The sequence below is a fragment of the Coregonus lavaretus genome (assembly GCF_964263955.1).
Source record: "Coregonus lavaretus genome assembly, chromosome: 8".
NCBI classification, from domain to species: domain Eukaryota; kingdom Metazoa; phylum Chordata; class Actinopteri; order Salmoniformes; family Salmonidae; genus Coregonus; species Coregonus lavaretus.
Genome location: NC_139995.1, coordinates 4,196,905 through 4,219,611, shown reverse-complemented (window position 1 = coordinate 4,219,611; position 22,707 = coordinate 4,196,905). Strand labels below are relative to the sequence as shown.

Genomic DNA, 22,707 nt, shown 5'->3' with positions numbered 1-22,707 from the left:
TGTCACTGAATAGAATGACACCCCATTTCATGGATCCAAAATCCATAGGTAAGGCTGTACAGTGAGAAATAAGTATGCCCCCAATGCAATTCTGAAGTCTAATACATCCCTGTGCGATTTCAACAGATTAAAAAAAAACTAATTTTTAACTAATTCTTGTCTTTTGTTGAATTTATAACATTCCAACCTTGTTTAGCATTATCTAGTCCAAATATGTCGTTCCACTATTTGTATCCGTTTGCATCACTTTCAATGAGGGACATTTATTTTGAAGGCAAGCCGCAAATTCCACTATTGTGGCTAATCGTTATTGTGGCTAGCTTCACATAGGTAAAGTTAGCCAATTTGCTGTTGAACCAACATGATTTAGCTGGCTAGCTAACCCAAGCTGGAGTAAATCAAACGGGCCATCCATTTTACTTATTGCCCCTGGTCAGATGTTCGTCTAACTAGTGAATGTTAGCTAGCTGAATGATTTGCACATAAGACTGAACACAACGGCACGTATGCACATCTGAAATGTCCGCATTCGATTGTGCACAGGTGTGCAGGAAATGGGTCGTTATCAATGCGGAAGGCCACTCTTGTCTAAGGAAACAACACAATTGGGGGGATCCAGTAGACTTAATGTTTACCTGAAATAACTACTGAAGAATAGCAGTAGTGTGGAAAGGGAAGACTGTCTTCTCAGGTAGAAGGATCCCAAACAGTCATCTTTTCTTTGGTCAGAAATAAAGGTAATAACGGCCATGAAGTGCTATTTTGTGAACAATAATTATATAGCATTGTTTGAGAGCTTGGAGGTAGAACATAGACATTTACTCCCTACAACTAATACCTGTCATTGCGCAAACAGTGTGCAACTTTAATAAGGAGTGGGGGCACAGTCTAGAGGGGGACGCTGTGGTGCCGATTGACCTAGGTTTAATGTGAAATAGCCTACGCAATTTACCCCTTTAATTTACCCCATTAATAAAAGAGGGGATTGGTTTTAATCCTAGTATCATGCCCAGGAGTTAGCCTATAGGTTTCATTCAAGGTGTAGGCCTGGCAGCTCGTAAGTCAATTAAATATCAATATGTGAGGAATATATGGCCAGATGGTGGAAATGCCCCGGTGATATTCTGCCATGCTAGTAATTTGGTGGGTGCTGTTGCCACATGCTTTATGCCACTCCCCACTTCGACATTTACGCTTGTCTGCTTGCCCACTTGCCCGGGGCAAGTAAACAAAAGTAGTTGGACAAGCAGATTATAGATTTTAAGTTATCCGAATGGACAAGTAAGAAAAATCACACACAAATCACAATATCAAACAATTTGGATACTCTGCTCATAATCTGCTCAGAGTTGGATCAAAGTGTAATACGGCAGCAATGTTTTGCTCACTGTCCTCCAAATCTCTGCGCACCTGAGTATAATTATTGTAGGCCTGCTTTGACTGGCATGAGCAATCTTTCAATCATGCAGTCACAAGATGCATTTTTGAGATCAAAGTGACTACAGCTTTGCATATTTGTTGATAATAATTGCTAGTGAGTAATTTGCCCAGTTATAGAACATTTTTGGTCAGCAATGAAAATCCTTGAAATGTAATGGCGTGTGCATCACCTGCGTGTGGGCCGTTGCCAGAGGAGACATTTGCGCAGCAGGTAAAATAATTATATAGAACAGACTAACTAGATAACCAGCCATTATGTTTTGAATTGCTATCTAGTTAGTTAATGACCAACTCGCAGTTAATACCGGTGCACAGTTTGTGAAACCAATGCTGCATACTCCGGTTGTAAAACCGTCTCTCAAGCATTCAAAATTGGCTATGTAATTGACACATAAAAAAGCCTAATTGAGAAGTAACTCCTATACTGTCAAGATGTCCCCTGAACACTGAATATTTTTACAAACAGATTAACATTATAGTCAGCTACCTCGCACACCTTAGCCATTTGATCCCTGGTTCATTGAATGAGGAAATTATTTAATAAATTATTTTTTCCATTGCAAAAATAAAAACATGAAGCAGACCAGTCTTTTGTCATTTAAAAACCTGCTATAAAATATTGTGCTAAAGCTTGGAAAATAAATACACTGAATAAAAATATAAATGCAACATGCAACACTTTCAAAGATTTTACTGACTTACAGTTCATATAAGGAAATCAGTCAATTGAAATAAATTCATTAGGCCCTAATCTATGGATGTTTCATGACTAGGAATACTGCCCTTTCCCACCTGGACAAAAGGAACACCTATGTGAGAATGCTGTTCATTGACTACAGCTCTGCGTTCAACACTTTAGTGCCCACAAAGCTCATCACTAAGCTAAGGACCCTGGGACTAAACACCTCCCTCTGCAACTGGATCCTGGACTTCCTGACAGCTGCCCCAGGTGGTAAGGGTAGGCAACCACATCTGCTACGCTGATCTTCAACGCTAGGGCCCCTCAGGGGTGCGTGCTTAGTCCCCTCCTGTACTCCTTGTTCACCCACGACTGCATGGCCAAGCACGACTCCAACACCTTCGTTAAGTTTGCTGATGACAACAGTGGTAGGCGTGATCACCGACAACGATGAGACAGTCTATAGGGAGGAGATCAGAGACCTGGCAGTGTGGTGCTAGGACAACAGCCTCTCCCTCAATGTGAGCAACACAAAGGAGCTGATTGTGGACTACAGGAAAAGGAGGGCCGAACAGGCCCCCATTCACATCGACAGGGCTGTAGTGGAGCGGGTCGAGAGTGTCAAGTTCCTTGGTGTCCACATCACCAACAAACTATCATGGTACAAACACACCAAGACAGTCTTGAAGAGGGCACGACAACACATTTTCCCCCTCAGGAGACTGAAAAGATGTGGCATGGGTCCCCAGCTCCTCAAAGTTCTACAGCTGCACCAGGGTAGTGCGTACGGCCCGATATTGGGGCCAAGCTTCCTGCCATTCAGGACCTATATACTAGGCGGTGTCAGAGGAAGGCCCAAAAAATGGTCAAAGACTCCAGTCACCCATGTCATAGACTGTTCTCTCTGCTATCGCAAGACAAGCGGTACCGGCACGCAAAGTCTAGGTCCAAAAGGCTCCTTAACAGTTTCTACCCCCAAGCCTTAAGACTGCTGAATGATTAATCAAATGGCCACCCGGAGTATTTACATTGATTTCCCCCCCCCCCCCCCCCCCCTTTGTTTTTACACTGCTGCTACTCACTGTTTATTATCTATTTATAGTCACTTTACCCCTACCTACATGTACAAATTACCTCGACTAACCTGTACCCCCGCACATTGACTCGGTACCGGTACCCCTTGTATATAGCCTCGTTATTATTTTGTGTAACTTTTTTGTTTTATTTAGTAAGTATTTTCTTGAACTGCATTGTTTAAGGGCTTGTAAGAAAGCATTTCACGGTAAGGTCTACACCTGTTGTATTCAGTGCATGTGACAAATGCAATTTGATTTGAATACAGATATGCATCTGTTGGTCACATATACCTTTAAAAAAAAAGGTAGGGGGCGTGGATTAGAAAATCAGTCAGTATCTGGTGTGACCACCACTTGCCTCATGCAGCGTGACACATCTCCTTCGCATAGAGTTGATCAGGCTATTGATTGTGGCCTGTGGAATGTTGTCCCACTCCTCCAATGGCTGTGCAAAGTTGCTGGATATTGTTGGAACTGGAACATGATGATGTACGCGTCGATCCAGAGCATCCCAAACGTGCTCAGTGGGTGACATGTCTGGTGAGTGCAGGCCATGGAAGACAGGGCCGTGCATTATCATGCTTAAATATGAGGTGATGGCACGACAATGGGCCTCAGGATATCGGCACGGTATCCCTGTGCATTCAAATTGCCATCAATAAAATGTAATTGTGTTTGTTTGTCTGTCGCTTATTCCTGCCAATACCATAACCCCACCGCCACCATGGTGCACTCTGTTCACAACGGTGACATCAGCAAACCGCTCGCCTTCATACGACTTCATACATGTGGTCTGTGGTTGTGAGGCCTGTTGGACGTACTGCCAAATTCTCTAAAATGGTGCTGCAGGTGGGTTATGGTAGAGAAATTAACATTACATTCTCTGGCAACTGCTCTGGTTGACATTCCTGCAGTCAGCATGCCAACTGCACGCTCTCTCAACTTAAGACATCAGTGGCGTTGTGTTGCGACCACTGCACATTTTGGTGGCCTTTTATTGTTCCCAGCACAAGGTTCACCTGTGTAATGATCATGCCGTTTAATCAGCTTCTTGATATGCCACATCTGTCAGGTGGATGGATTATCTTGGCAACGGAGAAATTCTCACAAACAGGGATGTAAACAAATTTGTGCACAATTTGAAATACGCTTTTTGTACGTATGGAACATTTATGGGATCTTTTCATTTCAGCTCATGAAACACTTTACATGTTGCATTGAGATTTTTGTTCTGTATAAATACCAATACATTGAAAATGTGTCCTATGTCATTGTTTTCCAGCTGGCTAGCATGAGGCAGCTCAGTCTTCAGAGGCAATTATTTTGCTGGAATCAGTGCAGTTTATCCTACTTTCATTAGAGGAACACACAGTTTTTCCATTTAAAATCTTGTCTTTCTGGTGCTCCTAAATTGTGTGGTGCTTACATTAATGTTCTTCCCTCAAATTTCAGAAATCAGCTTCCTGAGTATCTTTTGTAGGTCTGTTTTTAAGCTCAATCAATACAGATTTATTTATAATAAGAATATCAACTGATCTAACTATCGGTCAATATTTCCACTCTAAAATCGCAATCAGTATCGGATCCAAAAATCCCTTAGTGGTCTGGCTCTACTAACATTTGTTGCATAAACACATTAATTTTCCTTTTATAAATCAAACATCTGCTGCGGATGAAGCAAATGAGCTGGGCGCCTCTGAGCTGGATCTGTCTGAGCTGACATCAGTGTGTAAATGATGTATGTCGATAGTCTGTACTGTGTAGGCAGCTAAGCCATCAGGGAGAATATGCATCTACCAACCTACTACCAGATTTAGGGGGGGCCAATGTAGCCTATGTTTTATGTTGGTTCTGAAGTCACCATCACCCACTAATTAACTTGTCATTTTTACAGATTAAGTGTTTGAGCTAGTAGTGTCAACATTTATCATTTACAAATTAGCTATGACATAGCCGGTAGTGGGCTTACCATTAGGCAAGAAAATGCAATTGCCTCAAGTCTCACACCAACAAGGGGCCTTGTGAGCTGGGTATAATTTACAAAAAAAATACTAGTTATCATTAAAACATATATATATATTCCCCGCCCCCCCGGCCACTGTGCCCGCATTAATGAGTACACTGTTGACAAAAAAGGCATCCCAAAAAGTAAATTAATCCATACAGCCGAATACTATTTAATAAAAGATACATTATTTCTTTACATACATATATTTCATATTAATATAATCTACGTTTTTCCTCATAGTAGAAACAAGTGTCATTAATCACCCACAGACTGGTTCATAATAATGGACCATTCCACCCTGACAGAGTTCCCGTTCATTGTTTCACGCAATATAATTGCAAACTTGACTTTCATTGAAATTACGCTGCAGCAATGAGGTGCTCTCAGAGTGGTGCAGAGAAAAGGAAGAATAAAAAAGATTTAAATTAACAGGGATTCCTCATGTTCGCTTTCAACACACAGGTGTCGAACACATTCCACAGGGATGCTGGCCCCTATTGACTCTGTTTCCACAGTAGTGTTAAGTTGTCTGGATGTCCTTTTTGGTGGTGAACCATTCTTGAAACACAAACTGTTGAGTGTGGAAAAACCCAGCAGCGTTGCAGTTGTTGACACACTCACACCTGTGCGCCTGGCACCTACTACCATACCCTGTTCAAAGGCACTTCAATCTTTTGTCTTGCCCGTTCACCCTCTGAATGGTGCACATACACAATCCATGTCTCAATTGTCTCGAGGCTTAAAGTGGTTCTCAACTGGTTTTGCCTCAGGACCCAAATTGAATGAGGTTGTCTCAGTTGCGACCCAATAGTCGCATAGCAAAAAATAATCGCTTAAAATACAATCTGGAAAACACTTTTTAATTCTATATTGATATTAAATGCACCAATTATTTGACCATGGGAACAGTATTGACACCTCTTTCATTGTCAATTACATTTTGCCCATATTCTTGATGAAGAATGTTAATAAACTCACTTGTTTGAGATGACAAAATCAACCAAAATAGCGCTGCTAATAGCTAAATATTGGAAATACTGTGATCGTAGAAAAATTTGTTAAGCTATTAAATGTAAAATCATTATAATTTCTGCACACTTTCTACCTGGTTTAAGTTCAGACTGGAGTATAAAAACATGAAATAATAATCATCTTTACTCAGACACCCGCGACCCAGGGAGAAGCTGGTTTCACCATTGGGGTGCCTGGAGATAAAATAGCATGGGCTGAGTGTGAGCTGCCTGCCCGTAGGGGTGGGAGGGCCAAGAGACCAGAGGTGACAGAACGGAGTGCTTGGGTTGGGGTGTAGGGTTTGAGCATCGACTGAAGGTAGGGAGGGGCAGTTCCTCTTGCTGTTCCATAGACATCACCATGGTCTTGTAGTGGATGCGAGTTTCGACTGGAAGCCAGTGGGGTGACATGGGAGAACTTGGGAAGGTTCAACATCAGGTGGCTGCAGCGTTCTGGATAAGTTGCAGGGGTTTGATGGCACAAGCAGGGAGCAAGCCAACAGCGACTTTTTATAGTCCCGTACCCCTTCAAACATTCAACCTCCAGCTGCGTACCCCCTCTAGCACCAGGGTTAGCACACTCTCAAATGTTGTTTTTTTGCCATCATTGTAAGCCTGCCACACACACACTATACGATACATTTATGAAACATAAGAATGAGTGAGTTTCTGTCGCAACCCGGCTCGTGGGAAGTGACAAAGAGCTCTTATAGGACCAGGGCACAAATAATAATAATAAATAATGTTGATCTTTATTTAGCCATCTTACTCTGCAATATTGGGTTGTATTGGAGAGTGTCTCAGTCTTAAATCGTTTCCCACGTGCAGTCTGTGCCTGTATTTAGTTTTCATGCTAGTGAGTGCTGAGAATCCACTCACATAGTAGGTACGTGGTTGCAAAGGGCATCAGTGTCTTGAAAGTGCAATTTGCCAAGGCAGGATACTCTGAGTGCAGCCGTATCCAGAAATCTGGCAGTGGCTTGTTGCAATTACGATGAGGCTCTCTTGTTCAGATATCGGTAAGTGGACTGGAGGCAGGGCATGAAAGGGATAACGAATCCAGTTGTTTGTGTCGTCCGTTTCGGGAAAGTACCTGCGTAATTGCTCAATCAGGTGCTTCGCTATATCACATTTTACGGTTGTCCGTGAGCTTGAGTTCATTTGCACACAAAAAATCATACAATGATGGAAAGACCTGTGTGTTGTCCTTGTTAATGCAGACAGAGAAGAGCTCCAACTTCTTAATCATAGCCTCAATTTTGTCCCGCACATTGAATATAGTTGCGGAGAGTCCCTGTAATCCTAGATTCAGATCATTCAGGCGAGGAAAAAACATCACCCAGATAGGCCAGTCGTGTGAGAAACCCGTCATCATGCAAGCGGTCAGACAAGTGGGAATTATGGTCAGTAAAGAGAACTTTAAGCTCGTCTCTCAATTCAAATAAACTTGTCAATACTTTACCCTTTGATAACCAGTGCACTTCTGTATGTTGTAAAAGCGTTACATGGTCGCTGCCCATATCATTGCTTAATGCAGAAAATACACGAGAGTTCAGGGGACTTTTTTTAACAAAGTTAACCATTTTCACTGTAGTGTCCAAAACGTATTTTCAAGCTGTCAGGCATTCCCTTGGCAGCAAGAGCCTCTCGGTGGATGCTGCAGTGTACCCAAGTGGCGTCAGGAGCAACTGCTTGCACGCGCGTTACCACTCCACTATGTCTCCCTGTCAGTACAGATACCAACACATCTTGACCACCAAAGTCCATTTGATGTCACAAAGCTGTCCAGTACTTTAAAAATATCCTCTCCTGTTTTCCTGGTTTGCAGAAGAGGATGTCTTCCTTAATTGACCCCCCCCTCATAAACGTAACGGACATATACCAGGAGCCGTGCCAGGCCGCCACGTCTGTTGACTCATCCAGCTGTAACGCATAGAATTCACTGGCTTGTATGCCAAGCAGTAATTGTTTCAAAACATCATCTGCCATGTCACTGATGCGTCGTGAAAGTGTTGTTTGATGAAGGCATTGTCTGTATAGTTTTTTTGACCTTTTCCCCCAGCATTGTCCCAGCCATATCCGCGGCAGCAGGAAGAATGAAGCCCTCCACAATAGTATGGGGCTTGCCTGTCCTAGCCACTCGGTAGCTCACCATATAAGACGCTTCTAGCCCCTTCTTATTAATGGTATTCTGTTTCTAACCTAGCAAATTACATCAACTAATAAAGCCTAATATTACACAAGTCATTTTAGCATTGTAATGCTGAAGTTGCAGCGCAGATGTGCAATTTACTTGTAGATCAACACAGTTACGTTCAATTCAACACTGAAGGAGAGGACGCATCAGTTGTCACCAAAGATGAGGTATTTTTGGAAGGTACCAAAATAAATTTGTGAACCAGCAATTCGTAAGGTTTATATAGATTTTCTGACCGACGCGTGTTACATTTGGATCGGTTTGGGGGTCCTCAGACCGTCGCACTTGTATCTTAAACATTTGATTCGTGGACCGATGCAAATCGGTGAATTGTTACACCCCTAGTGTTAATGCTATAGCCTATGTTTAACAATCTATTTTCATATTGAAGCACCGCAATTAGATCAATGTGGACTGCAAACATGTTCAACATATTTAGCAAATATGGGGCAGGCTATTTAATAAACTACGCTATAACGAACTAACATTTGAACACCTCTGTAGCTCAGCTGGTAGAGCACGGTGCTTGTAACGCCAAGGTAGTGGGTTCGATCCCCGGGACCACCCATACACAAAAAAATAAAAATAAATGTATGCACGCATGACTGTAAGTCGCTTTGGATAAAAGCGTCTGCTAAATGGCATATTATATATTATTATATAAAAGACCATAAATACACAACTTGAAGCAACCACATATTTAGCCATGGCACACGTTCTGATTGGCCAGTGACGGGTCAAGCCTTAACACACCTACAACTTTTTATTCATCAAAACCCAGCCCTTCCCCGCCAGCTACTGCGCCCATAAATCCAGTTGTGAAAACAGCAAAAATATTTCTGACACACCCCGGAACCTGTAGGGCTACCACCAGCGCTAATATTTACCGTTGCGTTAGGTCTGTTAAAATTTAGCCCAATATGTGTGAGACTTACTGTCTAAACAGCATTATCCACCCCACATTTTTACCAACAGAGGCTTGGGTCAGCCATCACCACATGACCACGTTTTGGCTAGGCCCAACTCTGTTTTTAAATGTTTTCACTGCATCGTCTCTATCGAATTTGACTTATTTTTGTACACCATGCAGTGGTCCTTCTCTTAAGTTGTCTCTGATATGTTTAGGCCAACAAGTCTTCATTTCTACTCTAGTCAGGGCTATATCTTTGCTTCTGTCTTATTGAAATATTGAGCCTTGACATTTCTAGACAGCTGTTGCCTCCCATTTAATTTCACATATGATTCAGAAGAACCCCTTGGTTAACTAGTATTTAACTACAGCCGGTTCAATGCATTAGCCCTATTGACTACCCGAGCCTCCCTGACCCAGTCCTTTTCCCAGTAACAGTCAATCTTCTCCACATCCAATAAAAAATTACAGTAAATATGATGAATTCAATCATCTAAGCAATTCTAATCTCAAAGAATGGTATGGTCGCTGCTAACATTACATGTTTGTTCTATTGATTTAATGATTTACTACTGTCCAGCTTGAGTAACCACCTGTTGTGTACCTGTTTGCTTTGCAGGCTAGTTATCCAGCCTGGGAGGACTTTGTAACCAAAGGAGCTAAGCTACAATCCCAGCTAAGGTAAGAGCTAACCCTGGCCTCTGCAACTCCTCTCAGTGAATATCCATTCATTAGCAAAAAGGATCTGTGTGCATGTGTCAAATAAAAAGACAACAGAATAGGATTCGAATTCCCCGACTGCTTAGGACTATATCATGGAGTAAGGACAGCTAAACACACAAATCCCTAATCTAATTTGAACACTCTCCATAAAAAAGTGTGTAAACAGCAGCGATGGAAGCAAGTCACAATTTAGCAAATCCTAAGCAAGTCTTAGGACTTGACTCGAGACTCGAAGGTTAAGTAATAATGGGTTTGTTCGAGAGGTCAAGTTACATGTCCCTAATTCTGGGTTTCAAGTCCTCAAGTCAATAGTTAAGTGTTTTATACCAATTTCAATGCAATTGTGAAATTCCTGTTTTTTCGGTTTTCCTTGCACTTGGCCTACTAGTACAGTACATAGGCCTGCATAATAAACTTCACAGATCATGAAGTAAATGGTTTTTGAATCATCATTACCAATAGAAAGGCCATCCAAATGATGATTTACAGCTAGTGTTTATAGTACAGCTACAGTTTGACTGACATTGTGAAATCTCCAATTAGAATCAAGTGTTTTTTCCCCCCCTGCCCACTACATGCAGGTTGTGAGGTCTGTGGTTGGCTGAGAATAAACATTAATGTTCAGAGTGCATATTTTCAAGCGACAAGCGTTGAAAATATAGGACACTGCTCTATTTTTCCCCGTACCTTTCCGCACTTGCCGGTGCAGTGCCGCTTGGCAGAACAGAATTGAACGGTCATTTCCCATATAACCCAATGCGATTTGCCGCTTTGAGCAACGGCATTGTCACGAATCAAATCAAAGTTTATTGTTCGTGTACACATATTTAGCAGATGTTATTGCGTACGTAGCAAAATGCTTGTGTTCCTAGCTCCAACAGTGCAGTAGTATCTAACAATCTAACAATCTAACAATATCTAGCAATGTCGGAGTCTGGAGTGTGTGTGAGATGGGATTATGGGCAGTATGTGGATAGAATATTTAGTATATCTGTAGGATAGTGTGTGTATACAGCTATAGTTGACTAGGATGGCCTTGACTAGAATACAGTATATTCATATGAAAACAGTCAAACAGTATGTAAACATTAAAGTGAACAGTGTTCCATTATTAAAGTGACCAGTGATTCTATGTATATAGGGCAGCAGCCTCTAAGGTGCAGGGTAGAGTAACCGGGTGGTAGCCGGCTAGTGACAGTGACTAAGTTCAGGGAAGGGTACTGGGTGGAGGCCGACTAGTGATGGCTATTTAACAGTCTGATGGCCTTGAGATAGAAGCAGTTTTTCAGTCTCTCGGTCCCAGCTTTGATGCACCCGTACTGACCTCGTCTTCTGGATGTTGGCGGGGCGAACAGGCCGTGGCTCAGGTGGTTGATGTCTTTGATCTTTTTGGCCTTCCTGTGACATCGGGTGCTGTAGGTGTTGGACTGCACCACCCTCTGGAGAGCCCTGCGGTTATGGGCGGTGCAGTTGCCGTACCAGGCGGTGATACAGCCCGACAGGATTCTCTCCATGGGGTCTTAGGGGCCAAGCCGAATTTCTTCAGCCTCCTGAGGTTGAGGAGGCGCTGTTATCTGTGTGGGTGGACCAATTCATATTGTCAGTGATGTGTACGCAGAGGAACTTGAAGCTTTTCACTTTCTCCGCTGCGGCCCTGTTGATGGGGGCGCGCTCACTCTGCTGTCTCCGCTGCGGCTCCTTCATTTTGTTGTCGTTGAGGGAGAGGTTATTTTCCTGGCACCACTCTGCCAGGGCCCTCACCACCTCCCTGTAGGCTGTCTCGTTGTTGTTGGTAATCAGGCCTACTACTGTTGTGTTGTCTGTAAACTTGCTGATTGAGTTGGAGGCGTGCTTGGCCACGCAGTCATGGGTGAACAGGGAGTACAGGAGGGGGCTGAGCATGCACCCTTGTGGGGCCCATGTGTTGAGGATCAATGTAGTGGTGTTGTTTCCTACCTTCACCACCTGGGAGTGGCCCGTCAGGAAGTCCAGGACCTAGTTGCACAGGGCGGGGTTCAGACCCAGGGCCCTGAGCTTAATGATGAGCTTGGAGGGTACTATGGTGTTGAAGGCTGAGCTGTAGTCAATTAACAGCATTCTTACATAGGTATTGTATTGTTAAAAGCTATTTCAACCTCTGCAATAATGAATTGAGACCAAAATCTCAAGAAGTTTCAAGTGTTTAATACCAAGGATGCCGTCAGCTGAGTGCATACATTTAGAAAGTTCACCACACATCTTATACTCTTCCCTCCTTTTAGTCACCACCTGTAGGTGTCACCTCCCCAGCTATACATTTATGACCCCAATGAGTTTCCCTTCTCTCCCCTGTGGAATGACCATGGTCCTCTCTTTGTTTAGCTAGTTGTCAGAATCACAACCCGTCCATCTTCATTGTCCTGGGCCTTACCCTGCTCCATGGTCCTAGGCAATTTCCTCTTATCTGATTTAGGTCAACCTTTCCAAATTAGCATACACACAGTTTCATGGCCTAAACTCACAGTAATCATTCACTAAACAGGACACAAACAACCTACATTTTAACTTGAAACATGTTACATTTTAACAGAATCCATCAGTCCCCCCTATTAAAGCATAAACACTTCTTCAGGTCCCCTGTAGCTCAGTTGGTAAAGCATGGCGCTTGCAACGCAAGGGTTGTGGGTTCGTTTCCCACGGGGGGCCAGTATGAAAATGTATGCACTCACTAACTGTAAGTCGCTCTGGATAAGAGCATCTGCTAAATGACTAAAATGTAAAAATGTTATTGTTTAATATCACTAAACAATAATTTCAACTGCCTGCTGTAGACTTTCTTCTTCTTTGGTTTTCTCCATACCAGAGTGTAATAGAAACAGACTTGATAGATCGATAAAATAGAAAATACTAGAAAACAAAAAACACTCATGAGTTAAAACAATCCTAAATTCTACTGATTATCAGAAGCTTCTATGTAGATACATTTTATAAACAAAATCTCTGAACACAGCTTGAGGAACCCGACTGACACAATCTCCTGCTTCCCCTGGACACTTTGCCCATTGATATGCTTTTCTGCTAAGGTCCACAAGAAGTAGGGCTCTAAATATCCCCGTTATGATTTTCCTCAGACTTCCATCAAGGGCTACAGGATCACAATATATGTTTTTCAGCCAAGCCCTCCTCACTGCGTTCACCTCCTAACACTACCCTAAAGACACGAGCCGTAGCCTGAATCAATTTCACCTCTTGTGGGAGATCCGCACTATAGATGCGTTTCAACAACAAAGCTTTTACTAAATGGAATCCTAACAATGTCACCAGAGCTACCCCGTAACTGTCAATACTGCCCATGCTGCATACTCCAAAATCCACCTCATTTGATTTAGTCCAATACCATACTGTTCCTACAGCACCTCCCACAACCTTTAAAAGTATATTTTGTTATTACTCCCAATGTAACAGCAGTAATTATTGCTCCCACTTTAACTCTGTCACTGTGACTTTAGTCACCGGCTTTACCGTTAGATCTATGATTGAGTTTGTGAGATATTCTGAGTCTTTCCCAGTCCTCTCCTAATGTTTTCCTGACCAGCTTATCTATTGCCTCCTTATGTTGTGCTCCACTAGGGACATGCACCAACACTCCATAGGAATGTCCTGTACTTCCCCCATTCTGCCACAGACATTGGTGTATATTTGTCTCATGAACTAAAGTAGGGCCTAACCGAGCCTGTAAATATGCCTTTATCTGCTCATATCCCTTGCTTTCCTCATGCTGTTTTAACGACAAGGACTATCTAGTCATTATACTCTATCCGCATAATATTGTCCAGGGTCTGATTGCCCCAACAAGCTATTTCTCCCCAGGTCCTCTCTCACTATCTAAAATCTTCCCAGACCATTTAATTCCTGTTGGTGTTGGTTAATACGGAGTGACAGGTATGTAAAACCTCTTGCTCCGATATAATCCCCGCTCTTTCGTGTCTGTAGCTTCACCTGGCTTGATGTCCAGTGTCGTAGAACTCTCTGAAGTTTTGTCCTCTGCCCGCACTAACTTGAAGGTTAGTAACTGCTGTTCTTTTAACTGGAGTCTATCGCACACAATGCCAAGCTGAGGGAGGGAAGAGAATCTGGTTTCATTCCTCAAACGATCTGTTCCATTGCGTTCTTTCCAAATTCCTGTTTGTAAGAGAACCATCCCTTTATCAGAACACCCTACGTCTAGGACACTAGACCTATATTCTAATGGAGCCACCCATATCACCATGCCCCTATGATTAATTACGCTCACGGCTTCAGCAACTTTTAATGTTACCCTCTCCTGATGAACCCGAGTATCTTCGTATCGAGCTATCCTCTCTATGTAAAGTGTTATTTGATTTTCTCCCCTTGGAGTGGTAGTGATTATAGCAGCCGCCACAACCACTACCCCAACTAAAGACGTCCCTATGCCCCCCATTATTGCCCTTTTACAGTGTGATCTACACTCCTTATTTTCCATCATCACCTCCTCTATCAAAACCTGCTCTAGCCTCTCCATCTTGCTCGGCCTCTCCCAAGTCAGTAGGTGTTGGTGCCAGCTTTCACCTGGGACACGTGGATCCAGGCCTTCCTTCCTGACACCTTCACTGCTGTGTCAGTCACTAGTAGGACAGTGGGGTCCGGTCCACCTGGGCTGAAAGGTACCCGGTTGATGGACCTTCAAGTACACATCGTCTCCCGGCTGTAGTGAGTGTGCTTTCCAATCCTGGGGGAGACTACGATGGGCCTCTTTCTCCTGGGAAGATGCAGAACTCAATACAAGTGTGTTGTTTACAATAGTTTAGAAGCTCTGTTAGTGTCCCTAAGATGGCTGGTGGAGCCAGCAGCTGACCCCCCTTTTTATGACGCCACAGGCCTTCTGGCGTCACCTCTGCTCCCCTTTCTAACCACTGCCATTTTAATATATTTTATTTGTTACTGTTCCAATTATTTATCTACTTACAGTGGGGAAAAAAAGTATTTAGTCAGCCACCAATTGTGCAAGTTCTCCCACTTAAAAAGATGAGAGGCCTGTAATTTCCATCATAGGTACACGTCAACTATGACAGACAAATTGAGATTTTCTTTTCTCCAGAAAATCACATTGTAGGATTTTTAATGAATGTATTTGCAAATTATGGTGGAAAATAAGTATTTGGTCAATAACAAAAGTTTCTCAATACTTTGTTATATACCCTTTTGTTGGCAATGGCACAGGTCAAACGTTTTCTGTAAGTCTTCACAAGGTTTTCACACACTGTTGCTGGTATTTTGGCCCATTCCTCCATGCAGATCTCCTCTAGAGCAGTGATGTTTTGGGGCTGACACTGGGCAACACGGACTTTCAACTCCCTCCAAAAATGTTCTATGGGGTTGAGATCTGGAGACTGGCTAGGCCACTCCAGGACCTTGAAATGCTTCTTACGAAGCCACTCCTTTGTTGCCCGGGCGGTGTGTTTGGGATCATTGTCATGCTGAAAGACCCAGCCACGTTTCATCTTCAATGCCCTTGCTGATGGAAGGAGGTTTTCACTCAAAATCTCACGATACATGGCCCCATTCATTCTTTCCTTTACACGGATCAGTCGTCCTGGTCCCTTTCCAGAAAAACAGCCCCAAAGCATGATGTTTCCACTCCCTTGCTTCACAGTAGGTATGGTGTTCTTTGGATGCAACTCAGCATTCTTTGACCTCCAAACACGATGAGTTTAGTTTTTACCAAAAAGTTCTATTTTGGTTTCATCTGACCATATGACATTCTCCCAGTCCTCTTCTGGATCATCCAAATGCACTCTAGCAAACTTCAGACGGGCCTGGACATGTACTGACTTAAGCAGGGGGACACGTCTGGCAATGCAGGATTTGAGTCCCTGGCGGCATAGTGTGTTACTGATGGTAGGCTTTGTTACTTTGGTCCCAGCTCTCTGCAGGTCATTCACTAGGTCCCCCCGTGTGGTTCTGGGATTTTTGCTCACCGTTCTTGTGATCATTTTGACCCCACGGGGTGAGATCTTGCATGGAGCCCCAGATCGAGGGAGAATATCAGTGGTCTTGTATGTCTTCCATTTCCTAATAATTGCTCCCACAGTTGATTTCTTCAAACCAAGCTGCTTACCTATTGCAGATTCAGTCTTCCCAGCCTGGTGCAGGTCTACAATTTTGTTTCTGGTGTCCTTTGACAGCTCTTTGGTCTTGGCCATTGTGGAGTTTGGAGTGTGACTGTTTGAGGTTGTGGACAGGTGTCTTTTGTATACTGATAACAAGTTCAAACAGGTGCCATTAATACAGGTAACGAGTGGAGGACAGAGGAGCCTCTTAAAGAAGAAGTTACAGGTCTGTGAGAGCCAGAAATCTTGCTTTTTTGTAGGTGACCAAATACTTATTTTCCACCATAATTTGCAAATAAATTAATTAAAAATCCTACAATGTGATTTTCTGGAATTATTTTTCTCAATTTGTCTGTCATAGTTGATGTGTACCTATGATGAAAATTACAGGCCTCCCTCATCTTTTTAAGTGGGAGAACTTGCACAATTGGTGGCTGACTAAATACTTTTTTCCCCTCACTGTATATCTACAAATTCTAATATGTATTCATTCATTCACCTGTGGATACTTGCATTAAATACAGCTCTCACCCATGAAAACTAGCACACAAAGTCATTGTTTTCACCTAATATTAATACAAGACTCTACTCCAGGATCCCCTGAACCCTGTCTTTGCGGCGAACACGGCACAACCGTGCATCTATTCTCTGATAGGGACGACCCCCTGAACAACAACAATTCCCACCCCAGACCATACGATGATACAACCCAACCGTAATGCCTTCGCCGGTACAACTAGGCCCCCACCCGGAGACCTTCTGAAGACCTGTGCTAGACTGTCCTAGTCAGTCATTTCCCCCAATTTCGAAACTACTACCAATAGTCTGCACCCTTATGTTGACCAGACTCTATTTCGGGGTACCCCTCCCGCCAACAATGGTTTCACATAAACAAATTGAAACTTCACTCTCCTACAGATACTTTTCTTCAGCAACCTCAAACATGACTGAGGTATAAAACAGAAAGGGTAGATGGCCCTTATGGGGCACAGGAGGTATTGGTTAGAAACGAGCTTACCTTCCCACCAAGTCCGTCTCTCAAGGGTGAATCCTTTGTGACGCCAATTGTTAAAAAGAGAAATGCTATTGTAACCTCTTTGCAATAATGAATTGAGACCAACGTCTCAAGAGATGCTGTCAGCTGAGTGCATACATTTAGAAAGTTGACCACACATCTTATACTCTTCCCTCCTTTTAGTCACCACCTGTAGGTGTCACCTCCCCAGCTATACATTTATGACCCCAATGAGTTTCCCTTCTCTCCCCTGTGGAATGACCATGGTCCTCTCTTTGTTTAGCTAGTTGTCAGAATCACAACCCGTTCATTGTCCTGGGCCTGACCCTGGTCCTAGGCAATTTCCTCATCTGATTAGGTCATCCTTTCCAAATTAGCATACACACAGTTTCATGGTCTAAACTCCATCAATAATCACAGTAGTCATTCACTAAACAGGATACAAACAACATACAGTTTAACTTGAAACATGTTACATTTGAACAGAATCCATCAGTATTCCTCTTGTCCAGATGGGATAGGGCAGTGCGATGGCGACTGCATTGTCTGTGGATCTATTGGGACGGTATGCAAATTGAAGTGGGTCTAGGGTGTCAGGTAAGGTAGAGGGGCTATGATCCTTAACTCACCTCTCAAAGCACTTCATGATGACAGAAGTGAGTGCTACAGGGCAATAGTCATTTAGTTCAGTTACCTTTCACTTTCTTGGGTACAGGAACAATGGTGGACATCTTGAAGCATGTGGGGACAGAAGAATTGGATGGGGAGAGATTGACTATGTCCGTGAACACTCCAGCCAGCTGGTCTGCGAATGCTCTGAGGACCCGTCTGCTGCATCCACTGCGGTTTATGTTTACATGTACTACCATTTCTTCAAAACAAAGATGTATGGTCTGTTCAAGGGATGTAGCTCAGTTGGTAGAGCATGGCGTTTGCAACGCCAGGGTTGTGGTTTCGATTCCCACGGGGGGCCAGTATGTAAAATAAAATAAATAATGTATGCACTCACTAACTGTAAGTCGCTCTGGATAAGAGCGTCTGCTAAATGACTAAAATGTAAGACATCCTTTTACTTGCAAGGGTTAACACGCTCAAATGTCTTACTCACGTCGGTCACGGAGAACGAGAGCCCACAGTCCTTGGGAGTGGGCCACGTCGGTGGCACTGTGTTATACTCAAAGCGGACGAAGAAGGTGTTTAGCTTGTCTGGGAGCAAGATGTCGGTGTCCCCGACCTGGCTGGTTTTCCCTTTGTAATCCGTGATTGTCTGTAAACCCTGCCACATAACATCTTGTGTCAGAGCCGTTGAATTGCGACTCCACTTTGTCTCTGTACTGAAGTTTTGCCTGTGATTGCCTTACGGAGGGCGTAACTGCACTGTTTGTATTCAACCATATTCCCAGTCACCTTGCCATGTTTAAATGCGGTGGTTCGCACTTTCAGTTTTGCGCGAATGCTGTGATCTATCCACATTTTTTGGCTTGGGGAGGTTTTAATAGTCAGTGGGAACCACATCCCCTATACACATCCTGATGAACTCAGTCAGTGTATATGTCAGTTATTCTCAGAGGCAACCCAGAACATATCCCAGTCTGCGTGATCAAAACAATCTTGAAGCATGGATTCCGATTGGTCAGACCAGCATTGACTAGACCAGGGTTCTTCAATTCCGGTCCTGGAGGGCCGAAACACCTCTGTTTTTCATCCTCTCCTTCTAATCAGGCACTAATTCAGACCTGGGACACCAGGTGAGTGCAATTAACTACCAGGTAGAAATAAAAAACGGAAGTGTTTCGGCCCTCCAGGACCGGAATTGAAGAACCCTGGAATAGACCTTAGCACGGGCACTTCCTATTTGAGTTTCTGCCTATAGGAAGGGAGGAGCGGAGTGGAGTCGTGATCTGATTTGCTGAAAGGACGGCGGGGGAGGGCCTTGTAGCCATCCCGGAAGGGAGAGTAACAATGGTGGAGAGCTTTTGAAGCGAGAGTGCTGCAGGCGATGTGTTGATAGAACTTCGGTAGCGTTTTCCTCAGATTTGCTTTAAAGTCCCCAGCTACAATAAATGCGGCCTCAGGATATGTGGTTTCCAGTTTGCACAAAGTCCAGTGTAGCTCCTTGAGGGCCGTTGTGGTATCAGCTTGAGGGGGAATATACACGGCTGTGACTATAACCGAAGAGAATTCTCTTGGGAGGTAATACGTTGTCATTTTGATTGTGAAGTATTCTAGGTGGGGTGAACAAAAGGACTTGAGTTTCTGTACGTTATCACAATCACACAATGAGTAGTTAATCATGAAACATACTCCCGGAGAGTTCTTTATTCCTGTCTGCACGACGTACTGAGAACCCAGCTGGCTGAATGGATGGGGACAGTATATCCGGAGAGAGCCATGATTCCGTGAAACAGTATGTTACAGTCCCTGATGTGTCTCTGGAAGGAGATCCTTGCCCTGAGCTCGTCTAATTTATTGTCCAGGGGCTGAACATTAGCGAGTAATATACTCTGAAGCGGTGGATGGTGTACACGCCTCCTGCGTCGGACTAGAAGTCCACTCTGAATGCCTCTTCTCCGCCAGTGGCGTCTTCGGAGCAGCCTCTGGGATAAGTTATATTGCCTTAGGGGTTAGAACAAAGGATCCAATTCGGAAAAGTCGGAATGCTGGTGAGTTTTGGAAATCAGAGCGCCGGTAAGTTATTTCTGACTATGTAATAACACAAACGTTCTGGGCTAATAATGTAAGAAATAACACCCCCCAAAAGATATATACTGCAACATTTCTTAGGAGCTAGAAGCAGAGCTGCCATGTCTGTCGGCGCCATTATTCAATTGAGCGGAATGTGGTGCTGCTCTTTTGGGAGGGGGAAATCCAATTCTCTTGAGTGTTACAGCTGAAGTCCAAGTTAAGTCCCGAGTCATAGATGCTCAAGTCAAAGTAGTCACACTTTATTTTCATTTTTTGTCAAGTCTCAAGTTGCAAAACGTGCAACTCGAGTTATACTCGAGTCCAAGTCACGTGACTCGAGTCCACATCAATGGGCAACAGTAATGACCATAACAAAATGACCGCCCGTTCCCTGCAGATTCCTTGGCCTGATATGACTCTGTATAGAGACCTCCTGGGAAATGGAGGGTCATGCTGCTGTGGTTAGCATATATTCTGGCCACAGCACTGCCTCGCTGCCCCCGGGGGAAAACTGAAAATGTGGATAATGACTCTCCCTACGGCCCACTTGAGCCGATAACATCACCGTGCCCGTTTCACTTATGCCCAATTAGCTCTGGCACTAACCTGACATACTGCCCGGGCAACTGGAGGGCAGGGCAATACCTCTCAATTAAGCATACTGACATACAGTGAGGGAAAAAAGTATTTGATCCCCTGCTGATTTTGTATGTTTGCCCACTGACAAAGAAATGACCAGTCTATAATTTTAATGGTAGGTTTATTTGAACAGTGAGAGACAGAATAACAACAAAAAAATCCAGAAAAACGCATGTCAAAAATGTTATAAATTGATTTGCATTTTAATGAGGGAAATAAGTATTTGACCCCCTCTCAATCAGAAAGATTTCTGGCTCCCAGGTGTCTTTTATACAGGTAACAAGCTGAGATTAGGAGCACACTCTTAAAGGGAGTGCTCCTAATCTCAGTTTGTTACCTGTATAAAAGACACTTGTCCACAGAAGCAATCAATCAATCAGATTCCAAACTCTCCACCATGGCCAAGACCAAAGAGCTCTCCAAGGATGTCAGGGACAAGATTGTAGGCCTACACAAGGCTCTTTGGCATCAACTCAACTCGCCGTGTTTGGAGGAGGAGGAATGCTGCCTATGACCCCCAAGAACACCATCCCCACCGTCAAACATGGAGGTGGAAACATTATGCTTTGGGGGTGTTTTTCTGCTAAGGGGACAGGACAACTTCACCGCATTAAAGGGACAATGTACGGGGCCATGTACCGTCAGATCTTGGGTGAGAACCACATGGCCAAGGCAACAAAGGAGTGGCTCAAGAAGAAGCACCTTAAGGTCCGGGAGTGGCCTAGCCAGTCTCCAGACCTTAATCCCATAGAAAATCTGTGGAGGGAGCTGAAGGTTTGAGTTGCCAAACGTCAGCCTCAACCTTAATGACTTGGAGAAGATCTGCAAAGAGGAGTGGGACAAAATCCCTCCTGAGATGTGTGCAAACCTGGTGGCCATCTACAAGAAACGTCTGACCTCTGTGATTGTCAACAAGGGTTTTGCCACCAAGTACTAAGTCATGTTTTGCAGAGGGGTCAAATACTTATTTCCCTCACTGTATCTCTGGTACCTTGGGCTAACTACCCACTTTATTCCTGAATATCCAAATGAACTCCTAGCCCCTACTCGCAGTACTGCTGTATACCTGAGGAGGTAATCTAATAGATTGAAGCGATATTGAACTTGCTCCACATTGCCTTCTGATAGGCTTGGTGGAATTTTTCACCATATTGCTTGCCATCTAATCTTTTCAGGTCTATGTGCTTACGGAGTAGGGACTAAAGGTTGACTTGGGATTCAGCATTCATTTGCCTCTCTGGACTTATTTTGAGTCCGATGTTTAATAATGATTGAAGGAATGATCCTCCCAACAAACTGAATTGTTATACACGAATTGCCATCCAGCAACAATGGCAGCTCTCTGCTTTTCACATCAAACAGTTTCCCACCCACCCATCGTGGGGTTTAGACTGAGGCTCTTTCCCCCAGTGCCTCTGATGGTCATTCACAGCTGTATCGCCTGATACCCTGGTCTTCACCGGTAATACCACCCAGTTCTGCAGAGAACATTCCAGGGCCTCCACAATAGAGCCGTTGAGCCAATAGAGCAGTCTCTTTCCGTTGCGGTCTAAACAATGTCTTTTGAGAGCCACTGTGTCCTCCATGACTCCACAGGCAGCCTGGAGCAAGACTGTCTGCTTTAAACCTTTAGTCATGGAACCCAGGCCAGTATAAGCTGTCTGGGAGAAGTCTAGACTTGACATGAGTGGGCTAAGCTCTAAGCTGTGTCACCTGGGTTTGACAGATGCGCACAACACCTGTACCTGTCCTGAACTCACTACGGTCAAAATTAGAAAACGAATTGATTCCCACTTTGGAACATTTTCAACAGAATCTATATAAATGACAGATTAGATTTTTAAAAGTGCTATATTTTTATTTTGTATTTCTATAACACTATGTTTCTATATCTATATGTCCTTAAAGCGCTATGTAAGTACCATTTATTATATGCAGAGATCGCTCCGCCATTTCCTTGTTGCTAAAATTTGAATAGTTAGCCTAATTTCAGTTTGACGACAACAAGCAGTGTACAGAATCATTGTACCATCTAAAACGCTGTGAAATATATTTTCAATAACTAAAAATATTGTGTTTTCAGCTGTTTGAAGCTGGTGTCCACTGTAAAACCTGATAAGTTAAGTTTACTCATGGTTTGAGGAAACCGACTGCATTGTACTATTTGAGTTAGAATTTATTGAGTATACTGTACTGACAATGTTTGAGTAAGCAC

General features: G+C 43.5%; 1 protein-coding gene across 2 annotated transcripts in view; it reads left to right on the top strand.

Annotated features, from left to right (window-relative positions):
* LOC311134154 (protein MTSS 2-like) overlaps nt 1–22,707 on the top strand; it is a 139,499-nt gene that overhangs the window by 2,104 nt on the left and 114,688 nt on the right. For both annotated transcript variants that reach the window (XM_084167761.1, XM_084167760.1), the window contains exon 2: nt 9,940–10,001. In XM_084167761.1, coding sequence (XP_084023887.1) covers nt 9,940–10,001 — 62 coding nt within the window. The remainder of the gene's footprint in view (nt 1–9,939; nt 10,002–22,707) is intronic.